Raw genomic sequence first — 27841 nt, 5'->3', positions numbered from 1 at the left:
TAATTGCCACAAATGTGTGCTTTTGACTATCGTAAATCAGACACAAATTTTAAAAGATGGTGAAAAAGGTAAATGCAGGTGGAGGTTAATGATCTCCCTCAAAATTGGTGCAAATTATCAAAGGAAACATCTACAGTTTCAACTGAGAAGCCAGGACTCCTTTTCACACATCATAAAAGTGTGCAAAACAATTATTTTACAGAAAACGCCACAAATCATTAGTGCTAACATACCTTTTTAAGGATGATGGGCTAGAGGCATGTAGGTTGTGACAGCACACAAAATGGCAGCTATGGCGTAACACTCAGTAACTGAAATGTTATCAGGTTTCTCAAGAGCAAAAAGCAGTCGTCTGCATGTAGGAGAAGGGGCCTAGCCTCCTCGGGCTGAATAACCGCAAGGAACAAGTTAAAACACCACAGCGTTTCAGATTAAGGAAGTGAGTGTGGCGGGAGGCCCTGACACACAGGAAGTAACTGCTTCATCTAGTGTTTTACATTTTTCACAATCACTGGTGCACAAAGACTTTTCCTGCTTCTACTTATTGCGTCTCACAAAAATAAGAAAAAATTAAAAGGGTAGGAAGACGGAGAGTATAAAAATCTTAGTCAGTTTTATTTATGGCCTAGTAAGTTCACAAAATACCCGTCCTCCTGAAAGGCAATTAAAAAGATTTGGTGTTTTTCCCCTTTGTCATAAGGGCAGTGTCATACGGTCTGACTTCTTTAGAGGGGGATTACACGTGGAAGGCTGAAGATGATTCGGAGACGCATAGCTGTTGACTCAATTATACCTATGCCAAACAGGGCATGGTTCGGAACTTCTCACTGCATATGCTTACTCCACAGCACTGAAAAACATGTCAGTGTGCTGTCTCTGCTGCTAGATCCGGAGATTGTTTACTAAGCCAAAATAGCTGAGCCTCTACCTTTCTTTTTTTTTCTTTATTCACTGACCTCCTTTTGCAAATCATCTGTGATCACTACACAATGCATTTACTTCATGTAGTTGAATGTTTACGGCAAGGAAAGGACATAATATACTCCAACACCTACTAATTAACTTTGATTTATAGTAATATGCAGGAAGACTGTCTATTTCAGGCTCCAAGGACCATTCTCAGTTTTTGCAAATGAGTAATTTGCTCAGCTTCCCAGCAAGTACTTTTTAACAGCTTTAGGCAGAAGCCAGTGGAAAGCAAGACAACAAGATCACTGCATTTGCCCTAAAACACTAAGCAATGTAGATGCCAAACCTGTGTAAAGAAGATAAACCCAGAACTTACCAGATGAAGAGCAGAAATACCAGGGGTACTTAAGCTTCGTTGACAGAATTGTGCAAAGCCTGGTTGGAGCGTGAATTGCTTTCGTATTTCTGCAGAAGAGTGCCTTTAATTAAGCAGAGAAAAATTTCTTGTAATTACAATTATCCGCATACAAATTCCAAATGCCAAACTTAGCCAATTTATTCTCTTGCCCCAGTGTTCAGAAGTGTATTTTGATGGTGTTCTAGACTCCTTGTTTTGTAGTTGGTACAAGCCTCAAAAAGCTTTTGCAGTCCCTTGTGACAAAGTTCCGACACTCTTTCAACAGGTTTCTAACATTATATTGGAGTCCTCACAGCTGGGAAAGGCTATGCAAGAAAGAATAACCTTATCCTTAAGTAAAGTGTGATTGCAACCTGTACAGCAATACTCACAGATTTCATTTCTGCAAAGCAAAGATACAGCATAATAGAGCAGAGAAAGAAAAATCGACATAATGGAGGCAAATATTCTAATGAACTAGTAATTCACCAAGGAATAAAAACAAGACACGATCACTCATTGAACAGTGTAAGCCCAGAAATACACCAATAATGCAGTCTGCTGTAAAAAGCAGAAGACAAACTGAAAGCAAGAATTTAAAAATCAGCCTACACTTTATGTATTTTGAGGAAAAGACTTCCTAAATGCTAATTAATTGATTTCAATGGAAGCAAAAAGAGGCCAGTACTGAATTCTTTAGAAATCCCAGAGTGATAGTACAGCTGTATGTATTCAGTCTGGAAATTCAGTAATCAGAATAGCTTGATAGTTTTTCATGGAAAAAAATTAATATTTAATGTGATTTGAGAATAATCAGCCATGAAATGGTAACAAAACATCTACTATATATTTTGCTGTGAACATTCATGACAAGATTTTTAAAATAGCAAGATGAATTTATCCAGAAGTTAAGAAAAAACAAACCTGCAGCCCACCAGGGCAGCTAACTGGGAGACAGGAAAATAGAGAGGTAAGAAGACTTTCTCTTCTGTGTGAGACTGTCTTCCAATTCCAGCAAGCATTAATAGGCACCTTAAAATTATCTGATGGCACAGGACAGTTTGCCTGTTTGGTCAGCACCTTCTCTCCCCTGTGGCCTTTTGATTTCTATGACTACTATACCTATTCTATGACCCTTAATCCCTTATTACTGCTTTTCTTAGCAAACATGACAAAAACCTAAACTCCGCTTCATGCAGTTCTACTTGTGTTAAGAGACAGGTATCTCACAGAAGGTGTTAAAGGTATTTGAGATATTAGATCTGATTTCTAAAATAAAATATGCATAAGTAAGTGTAGCTGCTCACAGGTCAAAAGCCACACCATGTGTGAATGGGACACGGCTCCAATCTGAAGGCAGTAGCAATTGCAGATATAGCAAAGTCAGAGTTACAGAGAAAGAAAAGAGGTTCATTTGGAAGAGAAATTTCTATTGATCAATTGTATTCCAAAAATCAGACAGGATGAAATGGGATTTTTTCTTAAGGTTATTAAATGATTATATAAGCAAGAAGCCACGTAGGGAGGGTGAGGAAGTCTTTTTTTCCTTAGATTATTTTTGCCCTATTTTAAAAATAAAAGATTCTTGTGTATCAGGATTATTGTTGTTCATCTTCCCACTGCAAATACTCTCTTATCATGAACGTATGCAGCAAGGCATATAAAAAAAGTCAAATTACTCAAAATTTTCCTTCAAACTGAGTCAGTTTTTACCCTGTGCAGAAGTATCTGTTACTGATATAAATAATAGATGTAGCAGCAGATGTTGGCTTAGTATATGTAAAAAAACTGTGTTATAGTGTATTGCAGAAGTTGCTGCAGTAAACAATGATATAATACTCATTACAACAGATATGGAGTCATCAGACTCTTTGAAGGGGAAATGGTGTGAATTTTTCATCTACAAAAGCAGAAGCTTGCATGTGGATGAACGGCTGAATTTGCTATCTGGTAAAAGGCCACACAAGTCCAGCTAACTGAGAGGAAATACGTTTCTCAAGAGCACCAACATTAGTTCTAGAGTCTCCACAATATTCAAAGAAAGAATCCACAAAATAAATCAGTCCAATGGAGGAAGATTCTTGTAATATATAAAGGTGAATTTCAAAAAGTTTAGGAGTAGTTCAGTTGACTGATTTCATGTTTTTCATATCACTGAAGGAAGAAAGGTAGAAGAAATACAGTAGGAATAACAGAATACAGTAAAGCTGGTTTGAACCAACTCAGAAATGCTTGGCGAGATCTACTAGGAATAGGTAAAGACAGAGCTGCTAAAAGATGCTCAACCAAAAGCACATTAGCTATCCCAACATGGAGGAAAGGTGGATGTTACAGTCAGAAATCAGCACAGAAAGTTTTGAAAACCTGAGAACCAAGGCGGAAACAGAGGTCCTTCTAGATGGCTCTTCAATAATGCCAGAATGGCTGTGGTTTGTGAGATGTCTGTTTTCTGATCAAAGAGCTACCTCAGACAGTGTCAGGTACCCGCAGGAAAATGGTGGTCCACGTTAACCCAGTGCATGTGGTGTCCCAGCTTTTATGGAGGCTGTAGTCCATCTATGCCATGGCCATAGTTTTACCATCCCTGCCCTGATTCCAAGGAGAGCTTTACAGTCACCCTTAGCAGCAAGGACAGTCTACCTATGTGCTAAAAAACAATAAGGGAAGAAGGCAAGAGATGAAGGATGAACACAAAGCAGTCACCGAAAAATCTGAGTGAAAAAGGCAATTATATCTTTAGAAAGGAGGACTCAAATAACCACGCACCAGTCAGCTGGTCTCTGACATTCAAGATGGTAGTAGAGCAACTTACTGGACAATCAACTTAGAAGTAGCTGGAACATCAGGTCCAAAACAAGGAGACCATGAAATCATAGTTAACATTAAAATGTACATCACCTTAGTAATGCCTGTTTGTTAATAGTTTGATGATGAAGTGTATGGTGGGCAACTAGAAACTGTGGACTGTGGTAAGTTATGGTCCAAAATGTTTGGCAATTATTGGTATATTACTGGCAATTATTACATAGTGATGAATAACCAATATATACTTATCAAAGGGCAGTCACGTAAAACCTATCTTATACTTTTCTGTGATAGTTTAATTGGCTTCAGTAAGGCTCCTGATAGTGTCCCTCATGACATTCCTATAAGCAAAGTAAAGTGATAGTAGCTAGGTAGAATCATGACAGCTGGTTCCAAAATTGGTTAAAAAAACATATTCAAGGTGTAGTCATCAATAGTTTGAAAGAAGGTTGTAAAGAGATTTCAAACAATGTACTATGGTAAGTGAGAAGCAAATTATTTTTTCCTCAGTCTGGTTCCAGTTCATTTTATTTTAGAACACTGATGATGTTATAGGTATTTTAGAACACTGGTATATTTATTTTAGAAGACTGATGATGGTATAGGTAACATAGTAATAAATTTTGTGGATTGCATCAGACTGGAAGGAGTTGTAAGCACTTGGAAAGCCAGGACTAGCACTCAAAATGATCTTATATTTTAGAAACAATGTGAAATCCACACAGATTGATTCAATAAAAATAAATGTATATCCCTAAACCTAAGAAGAAAAAAAAAATCAAATGCAGAAATACAAAAAGGGAAATTAACAGTCTAAAGAAATAGTTATGCCACGGAAGAGGCTCTGAGAGAGTGTACTGGAGCACTCACTAAGTACCATAAGGAAGGAAAAGGAGAAGCTATTTCTATATATTTAAGCCAGTGAGACAGTGCTTAGGCTGATGTACTCACTTAGAACACCACAGAGTAAGACGCAATCAAATTCAAAAGGCTTCAAAAGAGTAGCCAGAGTACAAAAAAAGAACGACCCATGAGGAAAGATGGAAAAAAATGGATGTGTTACAAAAGAGGTGACTGAGGAGACACAGCAGTTGTCCTCAGCTATGTAAAAGGTAGCAATCTGTGAAGAAAATGGTGAGCAATTCATGTCCATGAAAAGAAGTAATCTACAAGAAAGATTTAGTAAGCTATTAGGAAAAACGTTCCGACTGCACAGCAGCAGGACCCTGGAAGTGGCCATCAGGTGATGCCACAGTGACAAGAGCACATGGGCAATGTAGACCTTGTCTCTGAGCGAACTGGAGAACAGCATCTGGGCAACTGCAGGCCTTTCAGAGACGAGCAAAGGAACTCAGCAATGTTAATATCTCTGAAGACCTCTCACGTTGGTACATGTCCCTTTCTTTAGGGTAAATAAAAAACACTGGCTGAAAAGAAAAAGGTGCAGTTTTAGGGGCGTTTTCTTCCCACAAAAGTCACTGCTGAATTCACAGTCAGCATTCACATGGCATGTTGCAAGATAAGGTAAACCTGTGGAAAGATGGGAGATGATGGCAGCCTCAGGCTGTTCTGGACTTATTAGATCCTTGGCTGCTCCAGACTTACTAGATCCTTGGCTGTTCCATGATATTGGACCAAAATAATGTCATTCGCTCCACTCTTCGTTGCCTTGGCTCTACCTGAATGATGATGTTGTACTCCTCTGGTGTAGATCAGGAAAAAGCTGGAACTCACCAGACTTCTTGATCCACCAAGAAGTGACTGGAAGGTAGCAAAAAAAGAAACCAGCCCAAAAACTGATGCTGCTTAATCAGGATTTCAACAGTGTCTGTACCACTGGTAGATGTGATCCTCCGGCAGTTTTTGCTAACAAAAAGTTGAGACATAGTCTGTATTTCACAAATACTCTCCAATGCAAAGTCTACAGTTTGCATAATACATTAAAACAGCAGTGTAACTGAAGTAACAGACTACAGCTGGAGGCTCTTATATTTAGCTTGTAGGTCAAACTCTGAGATGCTTCTCAGGGCAGAACTCATTGCAGGATTGGGAACTTGGAGATTTGGGTTATTGGTTGGAGCTAGATGAGGTATCAGGAAAGGTAGATAAAATAAACATTTATTTTCTCTCTCTAACACATGTTAGATCTGTGGCTGAAGACTGTTGGGTTCTGCAATTAAAATTACACAAGTGCTCATTACACATAAAGCTGGTTCTGTGGTTTCACTACAAATTCTGCTCAACAATATAGCTCTTTGAAATATGTAGCTTAAAAGCAGGCACAATGAGTTACTGTTAGCATGTAGATAATATTAAAACTTCAACACAGAATATCAATTTAAAAATAAAACAGAAATAGAACAGCTTTAAAGATCATCGATAAACTGGAAAGCAGAAATTTCATGAGAAAAAACCATGATTTAACAAGTATGCTTCACATGCCTACTGAATCAAGCTATCCAAAATTACCCATTATTAGGAGTTACCTACTGGAGGGAGGCAAGAAGATAAAATCCTCAACACCCTTACAATCCCTTCCAGCAGACTCTGAGGAACAGTGACTTGTCTTTTGTAAGAGCTGCATACACAGTCAGAAAAGATGAAAAAATGAAATAAAAAGAGACTATAAGAACTATTCCCACAGATGGAGAAACATTCATGTTTAAATGTATACAGATGGCAGAATCGTAAAATAGTGAAAACTTTTGCTTAACAGGTTAAATATTCAGTCTTGGCTACCCTGGTGAGTAATCCCTTTCATATGATACTGACAGAAAATTCTCAACTAGCTTTTGTTCTTTTTCTGAGTCTAATACGAAACTTCTCTAGTTACAACTGAAAACAATCAACAAAACACTCTGGAAGAGAAAAACATAACAATTACCTTCCCCCCCCCCCATACAAACACACACAAAGCTTTGGGCAACAATCCAGATCTTTGACTAACAAATATGGGAATCTTGCTTAGAAGCTCTTTTCTTACCGTCAGTGGAACTGCCTGTTTTTCTTCTAAGTTTCTAATTAGTCCTTAAGGCAGCAGAACTTCGCTTTGTTAGTCAGCTTTTACAGCAGTGGCCTATCTGAACTATTTCCCTGATGGCTCAGGCAGGCTATACATCCCTTGGCACACCCCCTGCTTTGGGGTCTACCACATTAAGACTCTCTATCAGTTAAGGCTATAAAGAGCCTATTAAACAGGGTTGAAATTTAACCACAATATTCTCACAGGAGAAGGTGCAGGAAAAAACAAAGAAATCAACAAGAAGAAATCACCTATTTCATTATGCTGGCAGTTTATTATAAAGTAAATAGGCAAGAAGTTAATTTTTATTTTTGTTCCAGGTCATGTGTGCCATTCGTTCAGTGAAGATTTTTCACTGCCACTCAGTTTTGTTGTTTCTCCCTCAGAAAGAGACATAAGCACTCATAAAAATCCATTTTCTAATCCTGGCAGTGGAGGAAAAGGACAGCCATATGTCATGTCATGGAAAGAAGCAGAAGGCTTAGGACTGAGTCCTAATGAATCATGCTTTTATATGCTCTATAATCACTGTGCCTTACGGACAATATGGAAAAACTATGATATAACATTTGAGAAGACATTGTGCATGCACTGTTGGCCGGTTTGCTCTTGCAGTGCAAGTGGTTTTAGGTGTAACGTTTCATATGGTAGTTTAGTGGTACCTCCTGGAAAGCAGAAAGTATAAATCTATCTTATCTGTCATCCTACTATAGACTTAAACTGATCATGATAGTTCATATATGCAATACAAAGTTTCTGATGAATACCTCACAATATGCTAATTAATTATGTTAAGAGAATATAAATTTGTGTGAAAACAACAGAATCCTTTTGTTGTCCCCATTAGCTTAAAATCTATTAGCATACAGCAATAGATATACAAATCTTTCATACTGAAGGGATTAGCCTCAATTTATCTAAGGAAAATTTTCTGTGTTTGGCTTAGAGCACTCGCTGCTTGAAGTACTAAAATTCACATGAGTGCCTCATTAAATGTTCATTTCAGCTGAGACGGCTGAAGAAAAGCTTTCTAACAAATGTGCCCCTGAAGTCTCTAGAAGACTCCACAGGTCTGTATTCCAGAGAAAAAGCTGTATTTAGGGTCTTTTTTTTTTTTTCCCCTGGCTTATTCCTTGCTAAATTGTTCAAATGTCTTCCAGAATCTTAGATCCCCTAGAACAACAAGGGCAATTTCAAAAGCATTAGTGATCATACATGCTGTCTTCCTTTTATACTGTGACTTGAAATGTAACAGAACGATGTAATTTTATATTGGTTTGTGCTTTTAGATTTTTATTTTGTCTGTACTATCCAGCCAATTCACAATAGTGTTATTATTAAATAAACACAAGGATTTAACTTCTAGCTGACATGTATTATCTGAGCTTTACAAGAAATTCACCAAGAAAAGGCTACCATAATGCTAATAATCTAGTTAAACCCATACCAAGTTTAATAGTTTATTTGCTTTATTTTGACTTTCTTCCTAATAAACAATTATTAGTGAAAAGTGAACAAAAAAAAAAAAAAAGATTAGGAATAATAATAAAGACCATGTAAATGTTATTCTTGGGAGTTTTTTCTTTGCATGCCTACAGGGTATTTTTTTTAATTTTTATCAAGGTCATGGTATTTTTATCAACAAGGAAAAAAAAGTGTATTTTTCTCTTTCATGACTGTCAACTTCAAAGACATTCACAATGTATTCACAGTTGGGTCTTTAATACTGTGAGTACTTCAAAAAACAGAGGAGGAGTTAATGCAAATGGCACAGAACTGGAAAAACAATTTATGTTAATGTTGGCCCCACATTGCCTAAGAACACAGATTTGTGCATTTCCAGTGTGACCTTTCTGTGACAGTTGAGTTTTTTCCAGATATTTCTTAGAATAACATTTTTTCTTTAGAGCTGTAAGTTTAACTGGAAAAACGAAGACCTTTTATTAGGGCAGGATACCTGAAAAAAATTGGCCCAATTTCAAATACATGAAGAGATACTGCCATTTTTAGAACAGAGAATTTTGATTCAACTTCAGTGTGAGCCAGAGCAGTAACTAAGATACCCTTGAGAGCTGGATTTTCCATTCACACTTTTAAAACAAGAATGTCTAGAGAATTTGGCATATGTTAAGAACTATGTTGTTAAAAGGAATGTATTTTTGTATCTGATGGCTATTACTATAGGTACAAATTTTATAGAAATTATATTACATCACAAACACATTTGGATGATCTAAGATATTTTATATCATTAGTTACAAACTGAATTTCACTTCGCGATTCATCTGAAAAATTTCAAACTTGAGAAAAGGCCAAGTTTTAAGCTAACAATGTTCTAAATGTGAGGTTTTGTTATTATAATGATTGTAAAGCTCAGATCATGTGACAACTGAAATAAAATATACTCTTACCTAATACAGTTTGCTTGACTTTAGGGAAAAATACCAATATCAAGACTAGGTGTGATGACTGCTTTATAAAAAGTCTCCAGGTCATTATTACTGAAGCTCAGGAAACTGTGTGATTCATCATGTGCAAATATTATTCTACAAAGGTTGCAAGGAAAAATATTGTGGATTTTTTATATGAACTTGGCCCCAAAGCTGATCTAGGCCTGGACCTATTTTTCTGTTACTGCATTCATGATGGCAAGCATTTAGTCTATGTTATCAGGTAAACACATTTCACAGGCTATCCTTTTTCCTACTGCTAGAAACAACAGTATAGTCTAGTGTGTGTTTTTTGAATCAAGTATTAAAAAAAAAAATCAAGTCAGAATAGAAAAAAAGGACAACTATGCAGCACTATGCTCATGAACCGCAATTTTTAATGACCACAAAACCTAAAAGTGGTAGAGCGTATAAAATGCAACATTAAATATTTCTTCCTTGCTGATTTTCACTTCATGTCCGAAAATGAAAACTGTTTGGAAAGATATATAAGGAATGTTTATACACACGTCCTGATGGACATAGAGATGTTTCTCATTTGCAGCTACATTTTTCTTGTGTAAGCTTTGGATTTTCTGTACTGTAAAAGAACAAAACACTCTCATCATAAATTGCAGCCTAGACTTCACAATGCACATAGATGTCTGAAATCTAAGAGGGATTCAGGATCTTTAAAAAGGATTTTAAAATACAACTTTTCTGCTCAAGAGCCTGAAGTCCATCTCCTGCGCGCAAGTCATGTTCCAGAGACAATGCAAAAAGTTCAATAATCACGTAGTGGGGATTATGATGTTTGCACAGATATGTAAGTACAGTATAATACCAGCCTTCAAAAACTGTAATGGAAAATAGATTGTTATATTTTAAACCCAATTTGAGTATGCAGTCAGATGAAAAGATTAGCTTCCTGCTAACAACAGCTGTCAATAACATCTGTCTCAACAGTAACCACAGTATTCTGCATGCACGACAGTTCTCTAAAGGCTTTGTTTCTACAGCTGCCTGCTTGCTGGTAAAGAGTACGCCTGTATTATGGACCCTATCTTTCCTGCACTTGTAATTTTTCATAGAGATTTGGCTGAATGGGCCTGTGTTTGTCATTAACCCCCTACCTAAGTGGCTACTATCACCTTGATTGTGTAGCAGAGAGACCACTCCAGAAAAGGTAATCATAAAGTTCAGGGTAAACAATGCAAACCAGGAGTAAATCACTGTGAATAACCAAAGGCATTGGTATCCTCTGAAAAGTGTTTAACAGTTCATTTTCTTACTCTTTATTTCCCACTTCCTGAAAGTTAGATGTACTTTAGGCAGGAAATGTTGTAATCTTTCGCACAGCCCACCAGAGGAAAGGTCTGTGCATTTAGTCTTTGTGATAGACAATAGGATGTCAAATCTAGTAAGAGTGTCCTGAATAATCTTATATTTGAAAAATGAGTGGATACTTACAGGGATACATATTAACACTGTGAATTAATATCCTATGCATAATCTTGATATATAATATTTCTTTCTTCCTCAATTTACTCCTGCAACTGATTTACAGTCCACCTCTGCTAGAGGAGGAAGCAATGTTCACATAGTTCCCCATCAGAATTAGAAACATCTTAAGGACACACACACAGTTTTGCACAAGCAAACGTGCTTTGTGCATTGTTTGCTGTTTTTAAAAAACAACAATTTTGTGCTTGTATAAAACATGACAGCTTACAATCTAAGCCTACTCCATAACAAATATTATAGCTACATTCCTCCTTTCATCTAGTTGTCTCGCTTATGGCCTCCAGCCACATTCTAGCTCATACGAGCTACAGCACAGCTTACTCCCAGGTATAATTCAACAGGCTATGCGGATGTAGAAAGGCTTTGATACAATTGGTCTTAAATGCAAAACTTATAAATGCCAGAATGTGAGATGCAAATCATCTGATATTAGTTTCAGTTATACATAGTGACCAGCCAAACTGTACGCTGCTTAACTTTGTCATTCGCACACATGTGGCTGTAAAACATGTTTAGAAGTGCTGCACTGACATACATTTAGTCTAATTTGCTCACTGGGAACAACCTAGCAAAGGGAAAGGAATTATCTTTAGGGCTGATGAAAATATAACCTCACAGGCATTAGGAAGTCCCCTCTACTATTGTTGGAGCTATTTACAATAGATAGGATGCATCTCTAGCCTGCTCTAACATTCTTGACTTTGTGGTAGATTTAGAAGGCCATTATTCCTGCAGGTTACATCTCTCCCTTGGAGTGGAGGAGTCCCAAATGAAGAGACACATGTTAATATACCTAAGAAAACAGCCCTCTGACGCATTTAATGGCTGTTTAGTTGTTCACATTCAGTGAGCAGTCATAACTAATACAACAGGGATGAAATCATGGTCTCAACTCCTCGTTAATTTTTCTGCTCACTCAGATTGCCTTCAATTCAAACAGTGGTGGGACAGGAGATAAAGCATTCATGTGCAGAAGCTACAGTGGGGACATGGCTTTATGAGTTGTGTACAAAGGAGCAGAGCTCCCTGTCTTCTCTGTCTCCTCTGCATGTGGTTTAGAGCCATGTAGAATCTATTCCTCATGCTGACTACAAACCCAGAAGACATCAAGACAATGAGAAATCAGCTTGCAGTAAGTCAGGAAGACAGGAGTGACTTTTTCTGGGAAAAGTAACACTTAGAAGATTGGATTCTTCATATGTCTAAAGGAAACTTAAGTCTAAAGCTGTTTAAATATGACCTGGATGAGCAGACAATGAGCTGGACTGAAAATTGGCTGAACAGCAAGGCCCAGAGGGTGGTGATCAGTGGCATGAAGTCTAGTTGGAGGCCAGTAACTAGCAGTATACCCCCGGGGTCAATATTGTGTCCAATCTTGTTTAACATCTTCATTAATTATCTGGATGATGGCACAGCCTGTACTCTCAGCAAGTTTGCTGATGACACAGAACTGGGAGGAGTGGCTGATGCACCAAATGGTCATGCTGCCCTTCAGAGGGACCTCAGCAGGCTGGAGAAAAAGGCTGACAGGTTCCTCATTAAGTTCAACAAGAATAAGTGCAAAGCTCCACACCTGGAACATCCACACGCAAAAATACATGCTGGAGGCCACCCAGCTGGAAAGCAGCTTTGCAGAAAAGGATCCACACTGATACTAGGAGACCATGACTACAACAAAGTTGAACACGAGACAGCAATGTGCCCTGGCAGCAAAGAAGGCTAACGTTATTCTGGGGTGCACACAGCAAAGTATTGCCAGCAGGTTGAAGGAGATGATTCTTCCCCCTCCGCTCAGTGATGGTGAGATATGGTTGGGTTCTGTGTCCAAATCTGAGCTTCCTGGTGTAAGAGAGATCTGGACATTTGGAGAGAAAGCAGCCAAGGGCCACAAAGATGATGAAGAGACTGGAGCACCTCTCCTGTGAGCAAAGGCTGAGAGAGATGGGACTGTTCAGTCTGGAGAAGGGAAGACTCACAGAGGATTTTACCACTATATACAAATATCTGGAGGGAGAGTGTAAAGGAAACAGAGCCAGGCTATTTTAGTGGTGCCCAGTGACAGGACCAAAGGCAATGGGCACAACCTGAAACACAGGATGTTCCACCTGAAACACTTTTTTTTAATGAGGGTGACTGAGCCCTGGCACAAGATGCCCAGAGAGGTGTTGGAGTGTGCCTCCTTGGAGGTCTTCAAAAGCCATCTGGACATGGTCCTGGGCAGCCAACTCTAGATGGCCCTGTTTGAGCAGAGGAGTTGGACAAGATGACCTCTGGAGGTTCCTTTCAACCTCAGCCATTCTGTGATTCTGTGAAAGAAATGAGCAGATACTCTGCTCAGTTTATAATCTACCTCTCTAAACCAGCAATGGGAGATACATGCTATCGTAATTGGGAGAACATCACATGTTGAACTCAGCTGAAAAATTGGGGAAAAATTCATATGAAAGATCACTAATTGTGAAAAAAAGTATAATGATATTCCTGAAAGACAATCACCCCAATATTCCTATCGCTAAATCAAAAGGCTCTCAAAACATGTATGCAGGAACAAAACTAGTCATCCTTACCTCAGTAACCAGTAAGATCATGGATTGAAGACAGCAAACATGGCTTCACCTAGGGCAAATTGCGCCTGACTAATCTAGTGGCCTTCTAAAATGGAGTGACCGCATCAGTGGACAAGGAAAGAGAAACTGATGTCAGCTACTGGGACTTCTGTATGGTCCCCCACAACTTTCCTGCCCCTAAATTGGAGAGACATGGATTTGATGAATGGACTGTTAATTGCATAAGGAAATAGCTGGATGGCCACATCTGAAGAGTTACAGTGAACAGCTCAGTGTCCAAATGGCAATGAGAAATTAGTGGTATTCTTCAAGGCTAAGTACAGGGACCAATACTATTAAATATCTTCATTAATGACACACTGAGACTGAGTGCACCCTCAGCAAGACAGGGTTGCAGACAACACTAAATTGAGTGGTGCTGTTGCAGCTATGCCATCCAGAGGAACCTTGACAGGTGTGAGGGGTGGGGCCCAGGTGAACTTCATGAAGTTCAACAAGGCCAAGTGCAAGGTTCTGCACATGGGTCAGGGCAACACTCAAGATCAGTACTGATGGGGGATGAAGGGATGGAGAACAGCCCTCCAGGGAAGGACTTGGGGATATCAGTGGATGAAAAACTGGACATGGGCCAGCAATGTGCACTTGCAGCCCAGAAAGCCAACTGTATCCTGGGCCACATCAAAAGCAGAGTGGCCAGCAGGTCAAGGGAGGTGATTCTGTCCCTCTACTCTGCTCTGGTGAGACCCCACCTGGAGTCCTGTGTCCAGTTCTGGGGTCCTCACAAAAGGAAAGACATGGACCTGTTGGCAAGGGTCCAGAGGAGCCACAGAAATGATCATAGGGCTGGAACAGCTGCTGTGAGGACAGGCTGAGAGAGTTGGGGTTGTTCAGCCTGGAGAAGAGAAGGCTCCAGGATGGCCTTATTGCGGCCTTTCAGTATTTGAAAGGGACCTGTAAGAAAGATGGGGACAGACTTTTTAGCGGGGCCTGTTGTGACAGGACAGTGTGTAATGGTTTTAAACTAAAAGAGTGTAGTCTCAAACTAGATATAAGGAAGAAATTTTTTATGTTGAGGGTGGCAAGGCACTAAACCGGTTGCCCAGAGAAGCTGTGGACACCCTGTCCCTGGAAATGTTCAAAGTCAGGTTGGAGGGGTTGGACTATAAGATCTTTGAAGATCCCTTCCAACCCAAACCCTCCTATGGTTCCAAGATGCAAACCTGATCTTTATACTCCCTGCACATCCAACGCCAAGTAATTTTCTCAAAGCATTTAAAAGAAGCAGCTTCTCATCTATTTTTATGGAAGTCTGAGAAAACTGGATGTTCCCTATAAACTGTTACTAACAGATTGATATACATATGAATCTTGTACACCTTACTTTTTATATTTAATCTATTATCGGTGCTTAATATTCTCTGTATCAGATACAAAGCCACTAATATTTCACACACGTAGTATGTATGAAATAGTCCTTCCCCATAGTAATTAAAAATTGGAATTTTTTAACCTCTTTTAAGAGCCATAGTGCACTGTATATTTATGGTATGGATTCCAGATTAATACAAATGGGTTATTATTTGATGATTTGAACAAACTGTCTTGAATGTTAACCTGCAAAGGCTTATTGGCTTGAGTTATCCTCAATTAGATTCTCAGGGTGCAGTGCATTACGGTAAAGCAGGATTCAACCCTTTCATCAAGCATGCTCTCCTTTGTGACTCTCTTTCTTGAATAAGGTTGACACAGTAAAAATGAGCACAGAATTTTTAACGCTATCGCTGTCCTGACATTATATATTATAACGCTACGGCTTAATGGTCACACCTGATAAGAAGAGTATATCTACAAGCAGCTTTTAAAAGTTGATAAAGTATGAAGGCGTTTTTTAGGTATGCAGCAAACACATGGAAAATGTCTTTGCTATTAGCACAATGGTAATTTTATTAATGTCTTTATAATGTACTACTTTATGTAAGAAACCAGGAGAATTTACCGTATCTTTTTAGAAAATGCACTAGATCTTTATACCTAATATATAAATCCATTATATATATACAAAGTACTGAAGTTCTCTCTGCAGCCTATTTAATATATTTAAAGTTTAAAAAGAAAAATTAGTTAAAAGAAATAGCTTGGCCTACACAAGGGAATCTGGACAAGTAATTAGCATTTTAAGTAATTAGTATTTTATTATATCCATATAACAAAGGTTTTATTGAAATTCAGTTAAAAGATGCTAGTCTCAGCCCCATAAAGGGGTTGCAGTGAACAGAAATCTGCTATGAGAGTACATTGGAAATGGCCTGTTCTGCCACTGAAACCATTTTGCCTTGTACCTGACCACTCTGCATCAGCCTTTGCCATTTATGGCAATTTCTTGTGAACGTTCAGAACTGAGACTTTGTACAACATAAGATTTAAGATGACCTTTTAGTTTAAGATAGAAATAACGTAAATGCATGGTCATCATTAATGTAAAGTAGAATCCATGGTACAATTAGAGAATTAAGTAGAGGCTTGACTTGTATCATAGTCCTTGAAAATTTGAAATCTTTAGCTAAATATTTGCCTTTATATTGGTAGTGTGGGTTGTTTGGGTTTTTTTAATATACATCTATGCAGGTAAACTCATCCTGAAGTACACTTCTTAAAACTAGAACAGGAAAAGAAAATTTTATTTGACAACTATACAGTTTCAAGGACAAGAAAATGAAATTATGGAAGTAAATGCTAAAAATTTATTTTGTAACACTCGTAAAATGAAGACATTGGTTGTCTGTAAAGACGGTTGATGAGTATGTCTATTGGGAGGGTCTTCAACTGCATGAGTCACATGGCTGAAAGTTAAGTGATATATTAGGAAGCTGTATTGCTGCTCTGGATAGTCTTCTGTTTTGTAATCTATGTGTTGAAATGTTTTCAATGTATAGCACTGGTGGCCAGGGCCCCGCGTAGGTGCCTAATGCAAAATTTTCTTCACTTGAAGTAAAAACAAATTACTACTGCAAGATCTATGTAGAAGATAAAGTAGTAAACTACATTTGCTAAATAAAAGTGATAAAAATAGAAAATTTATTCCATGAACGCTGTGTTTATCCAAACACACTGGTGAGGCAAACTGATTAAAATTCAGCTTTTACAGTCTCTTGAATGTACACTGCTCAGCTGGTAAATGTTAGAGCCCACACTTGTAGTAATGATGACCTTTTTTTTTCTCGGCAGTTTATAAAATTATCTTTCAACTTTCTTGGTTTCTGGGTAAAAATACCGTGATTGGAAAGTAGATACATTTACAACACACAATCCAGATACCTCCTAACTATTATCTAGGACTTGACTCAAAAAGGGTGATGTGATTTTCATGTCCCATGCTGGCTTCCAGCCACCACGGACACATAACACTGTCAGAGAGCGCCATAAAGGTCTCTTAGTGTTGTACATTAATGAGGGTTTTCTTCACCTTCCTTTGTCCAATGCAGAAGACGATTAGGAAAGAGAGTTACAACTTACACTTAAGGGATACTTTGGGTTCATTTCAAAGAATGCATAAAGTTGGACAGGAATACAATTCCTCATGTAATTAAAAAAAATGTTACTTGAAGAGGTCCTGCCCAGCTTTCAGCAACTTATCTCGGGATAAGGCAAAGGAAAGTAGTAATAATGCTGCCTAACATGAGGAACACTAAAGGCTTGCTCCTTCACCTCTACATGTGAGATGAACATCATTAGACATAAAAGCTATCCTATTAAAACAGAAGGAACTACTCACATACATGCATTAAAAACATACGTGCAAGTCTTTGCAGGATTAAAAAAGGCAGGAAGCAACAGGTTAGGGCAACAGACACCAGATGGGTGGAAGGAAGAATAAAGTGATAGGAAGGCATGGTTATGTGGGCAGGTTACGTACACAGCTTATAAGTCTGAAGGCATTGGAATGCCCGATTTTAGAGTTTGACCTTGTTTTAAACAAATATGGTGCTTGTCATCTAACAGCTGTTCCTGAAGCATTTGCAGCTCCAATGCTCATGATCGACAACTCACACTAACTTTAAATCATGACGAGATCACTAACACAACATTTTGGATCATGTCATTGCTAATTTTTCACAGAGCAGCATTTAGCATAGTTCATAAAGTGGTCAAAGATTTATCACGCTTCACCAAACACAACAGGGTGCACCTTACGTAGCCAGCGGGGAAGCGGCTGATGTAGTTATACTGAGGAAACAGTACAGAGCCTAAAATTCCGCTAGTCCTCATAAAAATGGTCTATAGCTTAGTCAAGTCACTGCCAGAAGAAAGAATGAGGAATACAAGACCTTGAATGTGAATTTGTAGTGAATAGAGAGTAATTACACACACAACGTAGTAACTCCTGTAAATGAGAAGAGTTGCATTTTGAAGAAGTAAACTCAGGAACTCTGAAGAAAGAGGAACAAAATTTTATAGCTGTAGATTAGCCTTTTGTGCACAGGTGAGAAAGCTGACCTAAGATTCCCCTTATTTTGAAAATTCCTTTTAAAAAGTCCAAAACACCACAAGAAAAATACTTATTGTGAAGATATATCACTCTGCTGTCAGTAGAACAAACTGTACTTGAGTAATTTATAAATTACCTGCTCCTTTTGAAGAAAGGGAAACATGTTGTTCTGCTGGCAACTATATGTAACTTCTATGACACTGCGTGTAAGAGAATACTCTTGCTTGCAAAATAAATATGCAGGTTGTTCCATTGGAATAATATTAAAAATACGATGAATAGCATATTTGAAAATTTAATGAGCTACAAAATAGACTTAATATTTCACTATTGAATAAAAGCAAAATAAAACGGTTTAATTTAACAATAATTCTTGCTAGCAAAACTTTTGTGAACCTTTGTGAAATGAAGCCAGATTAATTGTTATGATTCCACTGCTTTGAAAGGGTTTAGTCATACAGATGAACAGTGACCGTCACCACAGCTGGGAAAAGCTGCCAGAAGGCTGACCCTAAAAATAGGAAGAAAGAAAATAACCCAAACCTTCTAAATATCAGCCAGTTATGCTCTTTATTCAAACAAGTCTCCAAACGATCCAAAATCGTGGCAGGATCCTGTAGTGAACTGCTCATTTGATAGCTTCTCAATATGATGTCTCACTCTTGTGAATATTCCACCATAAATTTAAAATTAATTCCCAAAGGATACAGAAAGGTACATTGATGTGTATTCTGCCATGGGAAAGGCACATCACAGCAGGGCTAATTTTATCCTCTGCGACTGCAAACCCCATGTCTTCCAATAAATTGCTGAGGAGGTGGAGTTTCTCTGCATACTTTTCTCTCTGGCACAGAGGCTTATCCTCAGTTTATATTACCATTATGCTATTTGTTCTTTTATGTGTCAGCAAACTCAGTTACCTTGCACTTAATCAACACCCTGGAAACTGAGTTTTTAACTGTCTCAGATGACGAGACTCTTGAAAAGGAGGCCAGCGTTTTCCTTTAACCTAACAATATGAAAATAATTGTCTTGGTTTCTTACTGCCACCACGGAGCACAGACCAGCGGAGAGTCAGCACTTCACTGGGAAAAGACACTAAGTCTAGGAGACAGCAAGCTCAGTTGCAAGACTATGGTGTCCCAACAGCTGAACTCTATTCAGTTTAGGGAAAGAAGGGAGGAGATAGATTTCTTTTCAGTCATTAAGAGGATTTTTTGTTTCCATAGATGAAAGGGCAAAAAGAAAAAAATCCCAGGGATGTGTGTCGTAGCAGTATTGATGCCCTACATAAACCCTTTGTTTCCCAAGGGTGCTAATTTAGACCGGGTCGTTTTGCTGCTTCGTGCAAAGGAGGAACCCCAACCCTCTGCCCCGTTATAAGCAAGCAGCCCCTCCGGGAGGCTCGGCGCTTGCTGGGGGCAGAACAGATGGGGAACAAACTCGTGGGGTGAGACTGGACCTGTGCTTCCCGTCAGAGGACGAGTCCACAGTCGGCGTCGTCTGCGTGCGCTTCGTCTGAGCAAACCCTGTTGCAGAAGCGCAACTTGGAGCCGCACCACTCCGGGGCCAGAAGAGGACCGGCGAGGCACCCCGGGGGTGGCCGCTCCCCGGCGGCAGGAGCAGCCAGGCGGGGCGAGGAGTGGGGTGTCTGCCCGAAGGCTGCCGGCGGCGGCGGGGCCAGCCCGGCTATCGGCGCTGGAAGATGTCTCCACACCCCGGGGGTCTCCGGGGAGGAGCCGTCCCGCCCGTGGGTCCCGCAGCCCGATTGCCTGCCTCGAACGGGGCTCAGGCTCCGACCGGCGAGGAGTAGTTAGGAGGTACGAGGAAAGCCCCTTACCTGTTGATTTTCAGGGCGAACGCCCTCCTGTCTGCGGCGGGTAGAGTCGCCATGCAGCAGAGCAGACGAGGGCGTCGGCTGCCGACGAGGACCGACGCCGGCTGAACGCACGAAAGGCGGCTTTGGTTTATTTATTTATTTATCTTAATTACACGCCTCGGGCTGAAAACCCGACGGTCTTCTGACAGTTCTGGGTGGCAACTTCCGCATTTCACCTTCCTCACCGAAATCGGCCGCAGTGGGAGGGATCTGCCCCTGCACAGCTGGCTCCTGGCCGCCCCTGCCGCCGTCTGCCCGGCCCCGGCACCCCGGGCGCACTGCGCCTCTGCCCAAAGGCTCCCGCGGGCTGCCCGCCGCGGCCGCAGGGCACCCGGGCACTGAGAGGGGCTGGAATTTCCCGTCCCTGTTTAACACAAGCGACACCAGATATTTTTGAGAGTAGCAGCGGGCAAAGCAAGCATTTAAGCAAGCGCAATAAGGAGGGAAGGCGCTTTGTACCTGTGAACGCACACCGCTGCGGAAATCCTTGCATACTCCTAAGCCCTTTTATTTTGGAAGCTTCGGCGCCAATTTAAGACAACCCCGCCCGGAGGTCGAGCGCTCCTCTCTGGAGGCAGGCGAGGAGGCAGCGGGCACCACGGGCATCGATGGGCACCACAGCAACCCCGCGACGCCCCCGAGGGCCGCCGATCCAGCCCGTCCTCCCTCCGCGGAGCTGGCGCGACCGCGGGGCAGGATAGGGCAGGGCTCGCCTGGGCAGGGCAGAGCAGACCGGCGCCCATCGCCCTTCAGGCAGAGGAAAGAGTCAGGGTCCATTCTTTGTCCACGCTGGTGCACGGATGGAGCTGCTCCGGCAGGTAAAGACAGTAAGGTGTAAGACATAAATAGATGCCAGCCTTTCACCTGGGGTGTTATTTAGCCAATACACGTGTGCACCCGGGATATATGTTTTCTCTTAATCCTAAACTACTCGAGTGCATAAGGAAAACTCCCATGTGGCAACATCAGATAGCAATTCACCTTGGCCCAAAGCGAGCTCCACTGCTGTTCTCCTCACCTGCATTTACAGCTCAACTTTCAAAAAGGCCGTTTTTATGAAGCATTTTGTGTTACAAAGTGATGTGTCCTGACTGGTACTTTTCCTCTCAGCCTTGGTGCAGATTTCACTGCTTCTGCAAATAGGCAGAACTCAGACGTCATTGAAAGGGGAAAGGAGCCAAACATGGGTTTCTACAAATGAACTCTGGAGTAGCAGAGGAAATTCAGTTTTAGGTTGTTCTGTTTTTATTAAATCCATGGCTTGGTGGCAACAACATCAGGATTCACCTGTGGAAAGGCAGTCATAGCTTATCTCTCCATTCCCAGTGAGCTGGAAGGTTTCTAGAAGAATACAGCAAGTTTTGAGGCAAGGAATGGATCACTGTCAAACAGTGAAGACCTAAAATTTGCTACAAACAATTATCTTTTTTATGGTTTGTTTGTTGGTTTGTTTTTTACTCTGCAGTATTCACCGTTCTTTACTGTAAAGTATGGGTGGTCTCAAATATGAATATTAACCCCTGCATTTTTGAAGAGGACTGGCTATATGCCCTTAGGAAGTGCAAAAAGGTTGAAGAGGTGAAAGATTTAACAAAAACTAGAAGTAAATTTAAAAAGTAGAAATTGGAAATAGGTATGGCTATATTTTGGGGAGAAAAAACCCACACAAGGTTCTACAGCAGAATAAGATCTCACATACAAGTTTGAAAACTTTGAAAAGAAAATATTAAAATCTACTATTAATAGAATGGTGTTAACTAACAAACATTTGCTTTGGGAAGAATAAATTAGATAGTGGATTGCATGGAACTTACCCACCACACCCTTCCTTTCTTTATGTTGCCAAGATAAAGCTATGGTTGCTTACCTAAGTGTAATTTGCACTTAAATATCACTTAGTTATAAATCACTGATACATAGCTGTGCTCTGGCATGTGAGTTGGTGACAAGAAAACTGAGTGTCAGAAATACTGGCCATGGCAAGACACTGCATCACATGACCTTTCTTCTTGTCTATACTTAGACATGTCTGTGAAAGATGGTCACTGGCTTCACAACTCTCTTCAGTGCACAAACTGGCTGTGGTTTTAATAGATGCGACTGCTCTGCCAGAAACTCAAAGTGTACAACCTGCCTTCTGACAGGTGGCTGTGATCACGTGTCAACAGCAGAAAGAAACAAGAAAAATGTAACCTTTAAAAAATTTTCATAGACTCATGCACTTGAAATGGACCCATCCATTTTTTTGAGAACCTAATTTGAAACACACAATGTTTGCTTTTTTTCCTGGACCAAAGGTATGCATTTCTTACCTACTCTCCTTGGAGTCAAGGGCCTCAGCACCGTCAAAAGCTGGCCTCCAAAATCCAGTTGAAATATTTATTTTAACATCTTGGCCTTTCTAGTATGCTTTGCTCTCTTTGCTCCTACAGGAAATTAGTGGACAGAGAAGCTTCTCTCCTATTTGCTTTCCAGAATTTTAGCTTAGAGATTAATACAAACCATGGTCTCCTTAAGATGCCATGAAATAGCCATGAAATAAACACCAGTTTGTCAGTTTCCTATGCTGTCGAGACCACTGCAGGACAGGCAAGAAAACTTTATGTACTCTTTGCAGATATCAAGGTGGGCTCTCTCAGCTCTACCTTATTCTATTCCCTGATTAAAGGAGGGAAATCAGAGGAAAAAATACTATGCAGTTCTCCACTAGTACAGTAGATCCTTATTATCACACAAAATTACTTTCTGGTAGCTTCACCGTGCATTATAGATAACCCGTTGCTAGGAGAGCTACTTGTCCACAGTAGGAAATCAGGTATTTTGTCTGTCTCAAAATACTGCTTTTGAAAACCACAACCATCCTTTTCATTGTTTAATTTCAAAAACTTCCATGAAGTGCTAAGTCTCTGTTTCTAGCAGGCTTGCCAGATAAGGAGGATAAATGTAAGTAATGAAAAACAAACAAAAAAAGCAGGTAGCTTTATTAACCATTTTGTACATTGTCTGTACAGTAAGACAACAGTTTTGGTATTGGATGGGTTTCACTCCTGTCCTTCTGTTCACGCCAGGTCTCACGAAAGAACTGGACATTTGTCCTTTACTGTAGTCTGTGGTTAACTGGGCTTGGGGTGTTGTTTTTTATTTGCTTAAGAGAGGAAGTTGTTTCTTCTTCTAGCTTTATCTCCAGAACTGCTAACTACTCAAGAATAGACAACTTCCTCACTTTTTATTGAACCTATAAAAGAGTTCAGGCTTCATCTTAACAGGTCACATGGTGTGAAGTAGGGCCTTCCTTGATTGCCAAAGTTGAGCTGGCAGCAATGCAGATAACATGCCAACCTGCACAAATATACGCATTTATGAATGATACAACTATTTATTTTGCAGTTTCATACATTCTTGGTAAACATGGACAAAAGGATTACTCAAAAATATTTTGTCACATGCAGAAAAAAATGCCTGATAAGACACAAAAAAGTAAGGTTTCCAAAACTGCTAGTATTTTCATCAGGTACAAACCAAACACTTAGATCATTGTAAGCTTTCATATTTTTGGATGACCTGAATTATCAGCAGCCTGCTTCAGCATATGAGCAGCAAAACTCATCCAATATTCCTTTTCATCTATTATGTCAGCAATTTCATTGATTTTTTTTTCTTTTGAGGGCGGAAGAAGAAAAAAATGAAAGAAAGGAATTTTATCAAGAAAGTTTACATGGTTTTAACTCATTGGAGCACTGCCTGGATGTTGGTAAACTGATTACTTTAAGTTATCTTATCCAATTAAGTATTGTCAATAGTACTGCTCCAGCTTATTGTTAAACACTGTTGTTTGAATTCCTGCAACAAACCAACCTACTGTATACAAGGTCATGAGGTCTAATCACACGTTTAAACAAGAAGAACAAGATCTTCCCAGTCAGGAGATTAAAAAAATGATATCAAACCAGGTGCCAGTGAAGGCAGCGCAAAATTGAAACTTCAAAAACAGTGCAGCTCAGAACAGATCATGGTTTTCCAAATTTATTTTGCTTGTATGGTAGCAGCTGCTGCTAGGTCTTGTATAGGATACAGTAGAAAGCACACTTACATTCCCCATTTCCTCACCCCCCTCTTCTTGTCACACAAACATGCATCCCAAATGGTGGTCCTAGTCACTGCTGCATCACTTCAGCCCAGAACCAGTCATTAAGCCCTGCTTCCGTCTCATTCCACTTGGTCTTCAAATGCTCTCACCACACTTTAGTCTCCCTCCTGGATTCTGACCTGGAGGTGGTGGCTGGTTGACTGCTCTACCTGGGCAGGCTGAGAAGCTGTGCGCCCAGCCACAAAGAGCAGCTGAGTGGTGGGAAACAGCACAGGCTGGGTACATGCATCTGGGTAGAGTGGCAACTGCTATGCATTGTTTTGAAGGAGCTTGTTAGCTGAGATTAGGGAAGTGCTGGGAGAGACAATAATCAACATGTCTATATGCCACCTACCAGGGCACTTTTTTCTGTTAAGATACACATTTCCAAACATTCTTTTTCTTAGAAGAGTAGATTAGCAGTCACTTCTCCACTAGCAGTGGTATCCCTGCAAAGAACACTATTGGATGATGGAGTATTACAGCATCACACCCATCATGTAAACAGAATTTTGTATCATACGATAGTAATGGATGACAAAGCATTGTTGAATCTTTAAGTGTCACCTGCTTATTGTAGAGGATGTACCTTTGATGCTCAATCAGCAACTGAGTGAAGTCCATGGGAGATTTTTCAACATCTTTTATAATGGTAAATTTGCATCCATGGCAAAATACGCCAGCAGTACCTAAGCACAGTAATGAGTAAGTGTTATCTGATTACCTTGTAAAAATACGTGGAGGTTCACACCAACAGGAAAACTGTGATGATCTCAGTACCTGCCAGCAACACACAATGGCTGTTAATGGTTGCTCATATTCCACCTTCCTACAACATCACTGGCTAGAAGAGCACGATATAGCCAGTGCAACTAGATACTCTCTCCTTAAAAGAAGCTGACATGCCATCAACTTCAGTGCTCTCACTGGCATAGATCTCTACTGTATCCAATAAAATCTAAATGATTTATTCAAGATTGCTTTAAACAAAACATATTATATGAAGTTTAGTAGGCTAAATCTCAGAAAAATAAGTGCAATTTTCTATTAGTCTTACTGATGTATTAAATAGATAAGCAATGAAATACTGAACCTTCCTTAAAAAAAAGACAAAAGTCACCCCTAGGTTTGAGTTTCATTTCTGTATTGGTGAAATAGCAGAAAGGGAACTTAGATCATATCGCAGACTTGTTTTTTCACAAAACAAACTTGACTCTAAAAAACACGAAAAAGGCTATGTGAAAGCATATCTTCTTATTCAATTTGTCTGTGGAAATTCTTCTGGAGAAATAAAAATGTTACTGGCCAGATCCTCAGCCTAGAGTTTCTCAAAGAGAAACATTTCTTTGCTCACCTTCACAGTAAACAGAAATGAAGCAGAGACAACACTGACTGACAGAATTTTTCTTTACTGTCACCATCTTTCTACATAGAATTACACAACTTGTTGGATGATGTATGTTGATACTTAAATCCTGACTGTAAGCCATGCTGTTATTCTAATGTTCTCAGTTTCACTAAGTTTCCCATTTTAACAGCATATTGAGCATGTAAGTCATAAAAGGCAGCAGTGTTAAAAAGCAGGTGTGCCAGCTGAGGTAGGATCTTCCTTCTCTTACATGACATGTGAATAACCTGCATTCTTCAAAGAAAAATCACGTCCAGTTGTCAGGAGAAACTGTCAGTCAAAATACAGATCAGGAGACAGAGAGAGTTTAATACAGAAACAGGTAAACACAGATAACAGACAAGAAATTAAGTAAATGTACCCAGGGGAATATGCAAGTCATACTAAAGTTACGCCTTTGCTTACCAGCTTGTATTTTGAGATATTCATGGGCCTGCTTGGAAGCTACTGAGCTGATCACAAAACTGAACTTAATTTGTTTCCACACTGTTTTGCAGGTTAACTACCATTCAAAAAATCTGGCATAATTGTATGAATTTGCAGCAGGTCCTCTCTCTCTGATGCTGAATTACATTGTACTTTACAGACTAGTAGCAAAGCAACTTCCTTCTTCAGCAGCCATGATGCTTTAAGACTGTTATATTCTGCATAATCTTAAAATCTTAAAATTTTATTTTGCTAGTGTATCAATCAGATCATGCTTCCCTCACTACTGTATCAGGAATCAGTAATTTGCAATGCTTTTCGGTGCATTGTCTTCCTTATTTTTATGGCTTTTAAAGTCTTCTTCCCCAACTCTCCTCAAATAATCTTAAACTCTTTTGTCTGTCATCCAAATTAGTCCAAAGCAAACGGCTTTGCTTGCACTGAGATCTTCAGTATTTGGCAAAGGACTGGCTTATTTCCATTGCAGTCACATAAAGTAATATTTAAATAAGAGTTCCTGGCACACTCTTTTCTGTTCACTGCTTTCTGTTGTATGTCTGGTCTACAGATACCTTAGAATAAAACACTACAACTGTGCCACCCAGATTCAGGTTCACTATGCTCATTTTAGCTGCCACCACAATAAAATATGCAGGTTTTGCATTTATCTTTAAAAAGTAGGCTTTATGACACAGTTCAGTAGAAATGCAAAGATAGTTAAAACTTACAGCAAAATTCTAATGTTTGAATATAAAGTTTAAAGAAACCAAAAGGAAACCCAGAAACCACAGTATTTTTTTAGGTATTTTTGTTCAAAAGAAAAATAATTAGCTGTATCATGTGAACGGATGAAAAGCAGAACAGCTTAAAGAACCAGGACACTGGTTTCATCACCTTTTTCTTCCCTCATACCAGATGTCTCACTGACATGTAAATGAAATTTCAGTATTAGAAACAGTCTCATTTTTGAAAGACAACTTACAGCCTTTTATATGCTCTGTGATGCTAAGCTGCTAGTTCCCAAGACCTGATTTTTTCTTCCTTTACTCCACAGCTTTCTTGCAGTGAAAAACCTGAATATTTTCTTAATCAATCCCTTACTAACAGAACTATGTAAAGTTGAGCAGTCTCAGGCCAGCAAAGACATGTCATCAGTTAGGTTTCAACAGATAAAGCTCTGAAACACTGATTCTTGTCAGCTACCCTGATTTGCAAAAGATACCTAAGCCTATGGTGTTGCTAAACTTGAAAGTTTCAGGCTAATGCCACTGCTGACATTCCACAGAGCTGGCAGAAGATTTGTAGTGTAGGACAACACACGTTATTTTAACTACAACCAAAGCAAAAAACCACATTTCTCTTACAAATCAAATTTTAATGATTTGCTTTTGAACTTTTTATCTGGACAATCATGTAGCTATAGATATTTCTGTTGGAATAAGTACAGCTGTATCTCTAAGGACAAGCCAAATTAATTATGTAAGTTACTTGATAATTATTTTAGATGGGACTTTTACAGGCAGACTTTACATTCTGTTATAATCAGAATGACTGAAAGTAAACCATTTAGAGTGGAATATTATTCAGTATCATTGGTATTAAAGGAATGTTTTAACCTACAAAAGTATAAAAAGATTCAAGGATAAATACAAGCCAACAAACATACAAATAAGTTGAAGCTCAACATACTTTAATTGTCTGTGCTCAAACCTGTGTTATTGAACCTTCTATTGAGTGCAGAGAGCCACACCTGGGTTTTGAGGAGTATGCATACATACATACGTAAGTATGCATCAGGCAAATCTCTTCTCCATGCCTCCCCCAACGCTACTACATCTGCACCTTTTGACATGAAAAAATGGA

The 27841-nt window shown here is 39.5% G+C and overlaps 1 protein-coding gene across 3 annotated transcripts in view; it reads right to left on the bottom strand.

The window, feature by feature from the left end:
- Positions 1 to 20153, bottom strand: part of DOCK8 (dedicator of cytokinesis 8) — a 93246-nt gene extending 73093 nt beyond the window's left edge. For 2 of the 3 annotated variants that reach the window (XM_071802103.1, XM_065860691.2), the window contains exons 1-2: positions 19980 to 20153; positions 1286 to 1388 (exon numbers count right to left, since the gene is read on the bottom strand). In XM_071802103.1, coding sequence (XP_071658204.1) covers positions 1286 to 1388; positions 19980 to 20032 — 156 coding nt within the window. In that variant the 5' untranslated portion in view covers positions 20033 to 20153. Of the gene's footprint in view, positions 1 to 233; positions 373 to 1285; positions 1389 to 19979 lie in introns of those variants that run through there. The other variant, XM_071802104.1, reaches the window with a different exon arrangement.
- Between the last annotated feature and the right edge of the window lie 7688 nt (positions 20154 to 27841).

The sequence above is a fragment of the Patagioenas fasciata genome, chromosome Z (genome assembly GCF_037038585.1).
Source record: "Patagioenas fasciata isolate bPatFas1 chromosome Z, bPatFas1.hap1, whole genome shotgun sequence".
NCBI classification, from domain to species: Eukaryota; Metazoa; Chordata; class Aves; order Columbiformes; family Columbidae; genus Patagioenas; species Patagioenas fasciata.
This window is presented reverse-complemented; position numbering and strand designations above follow the sequence as displayed.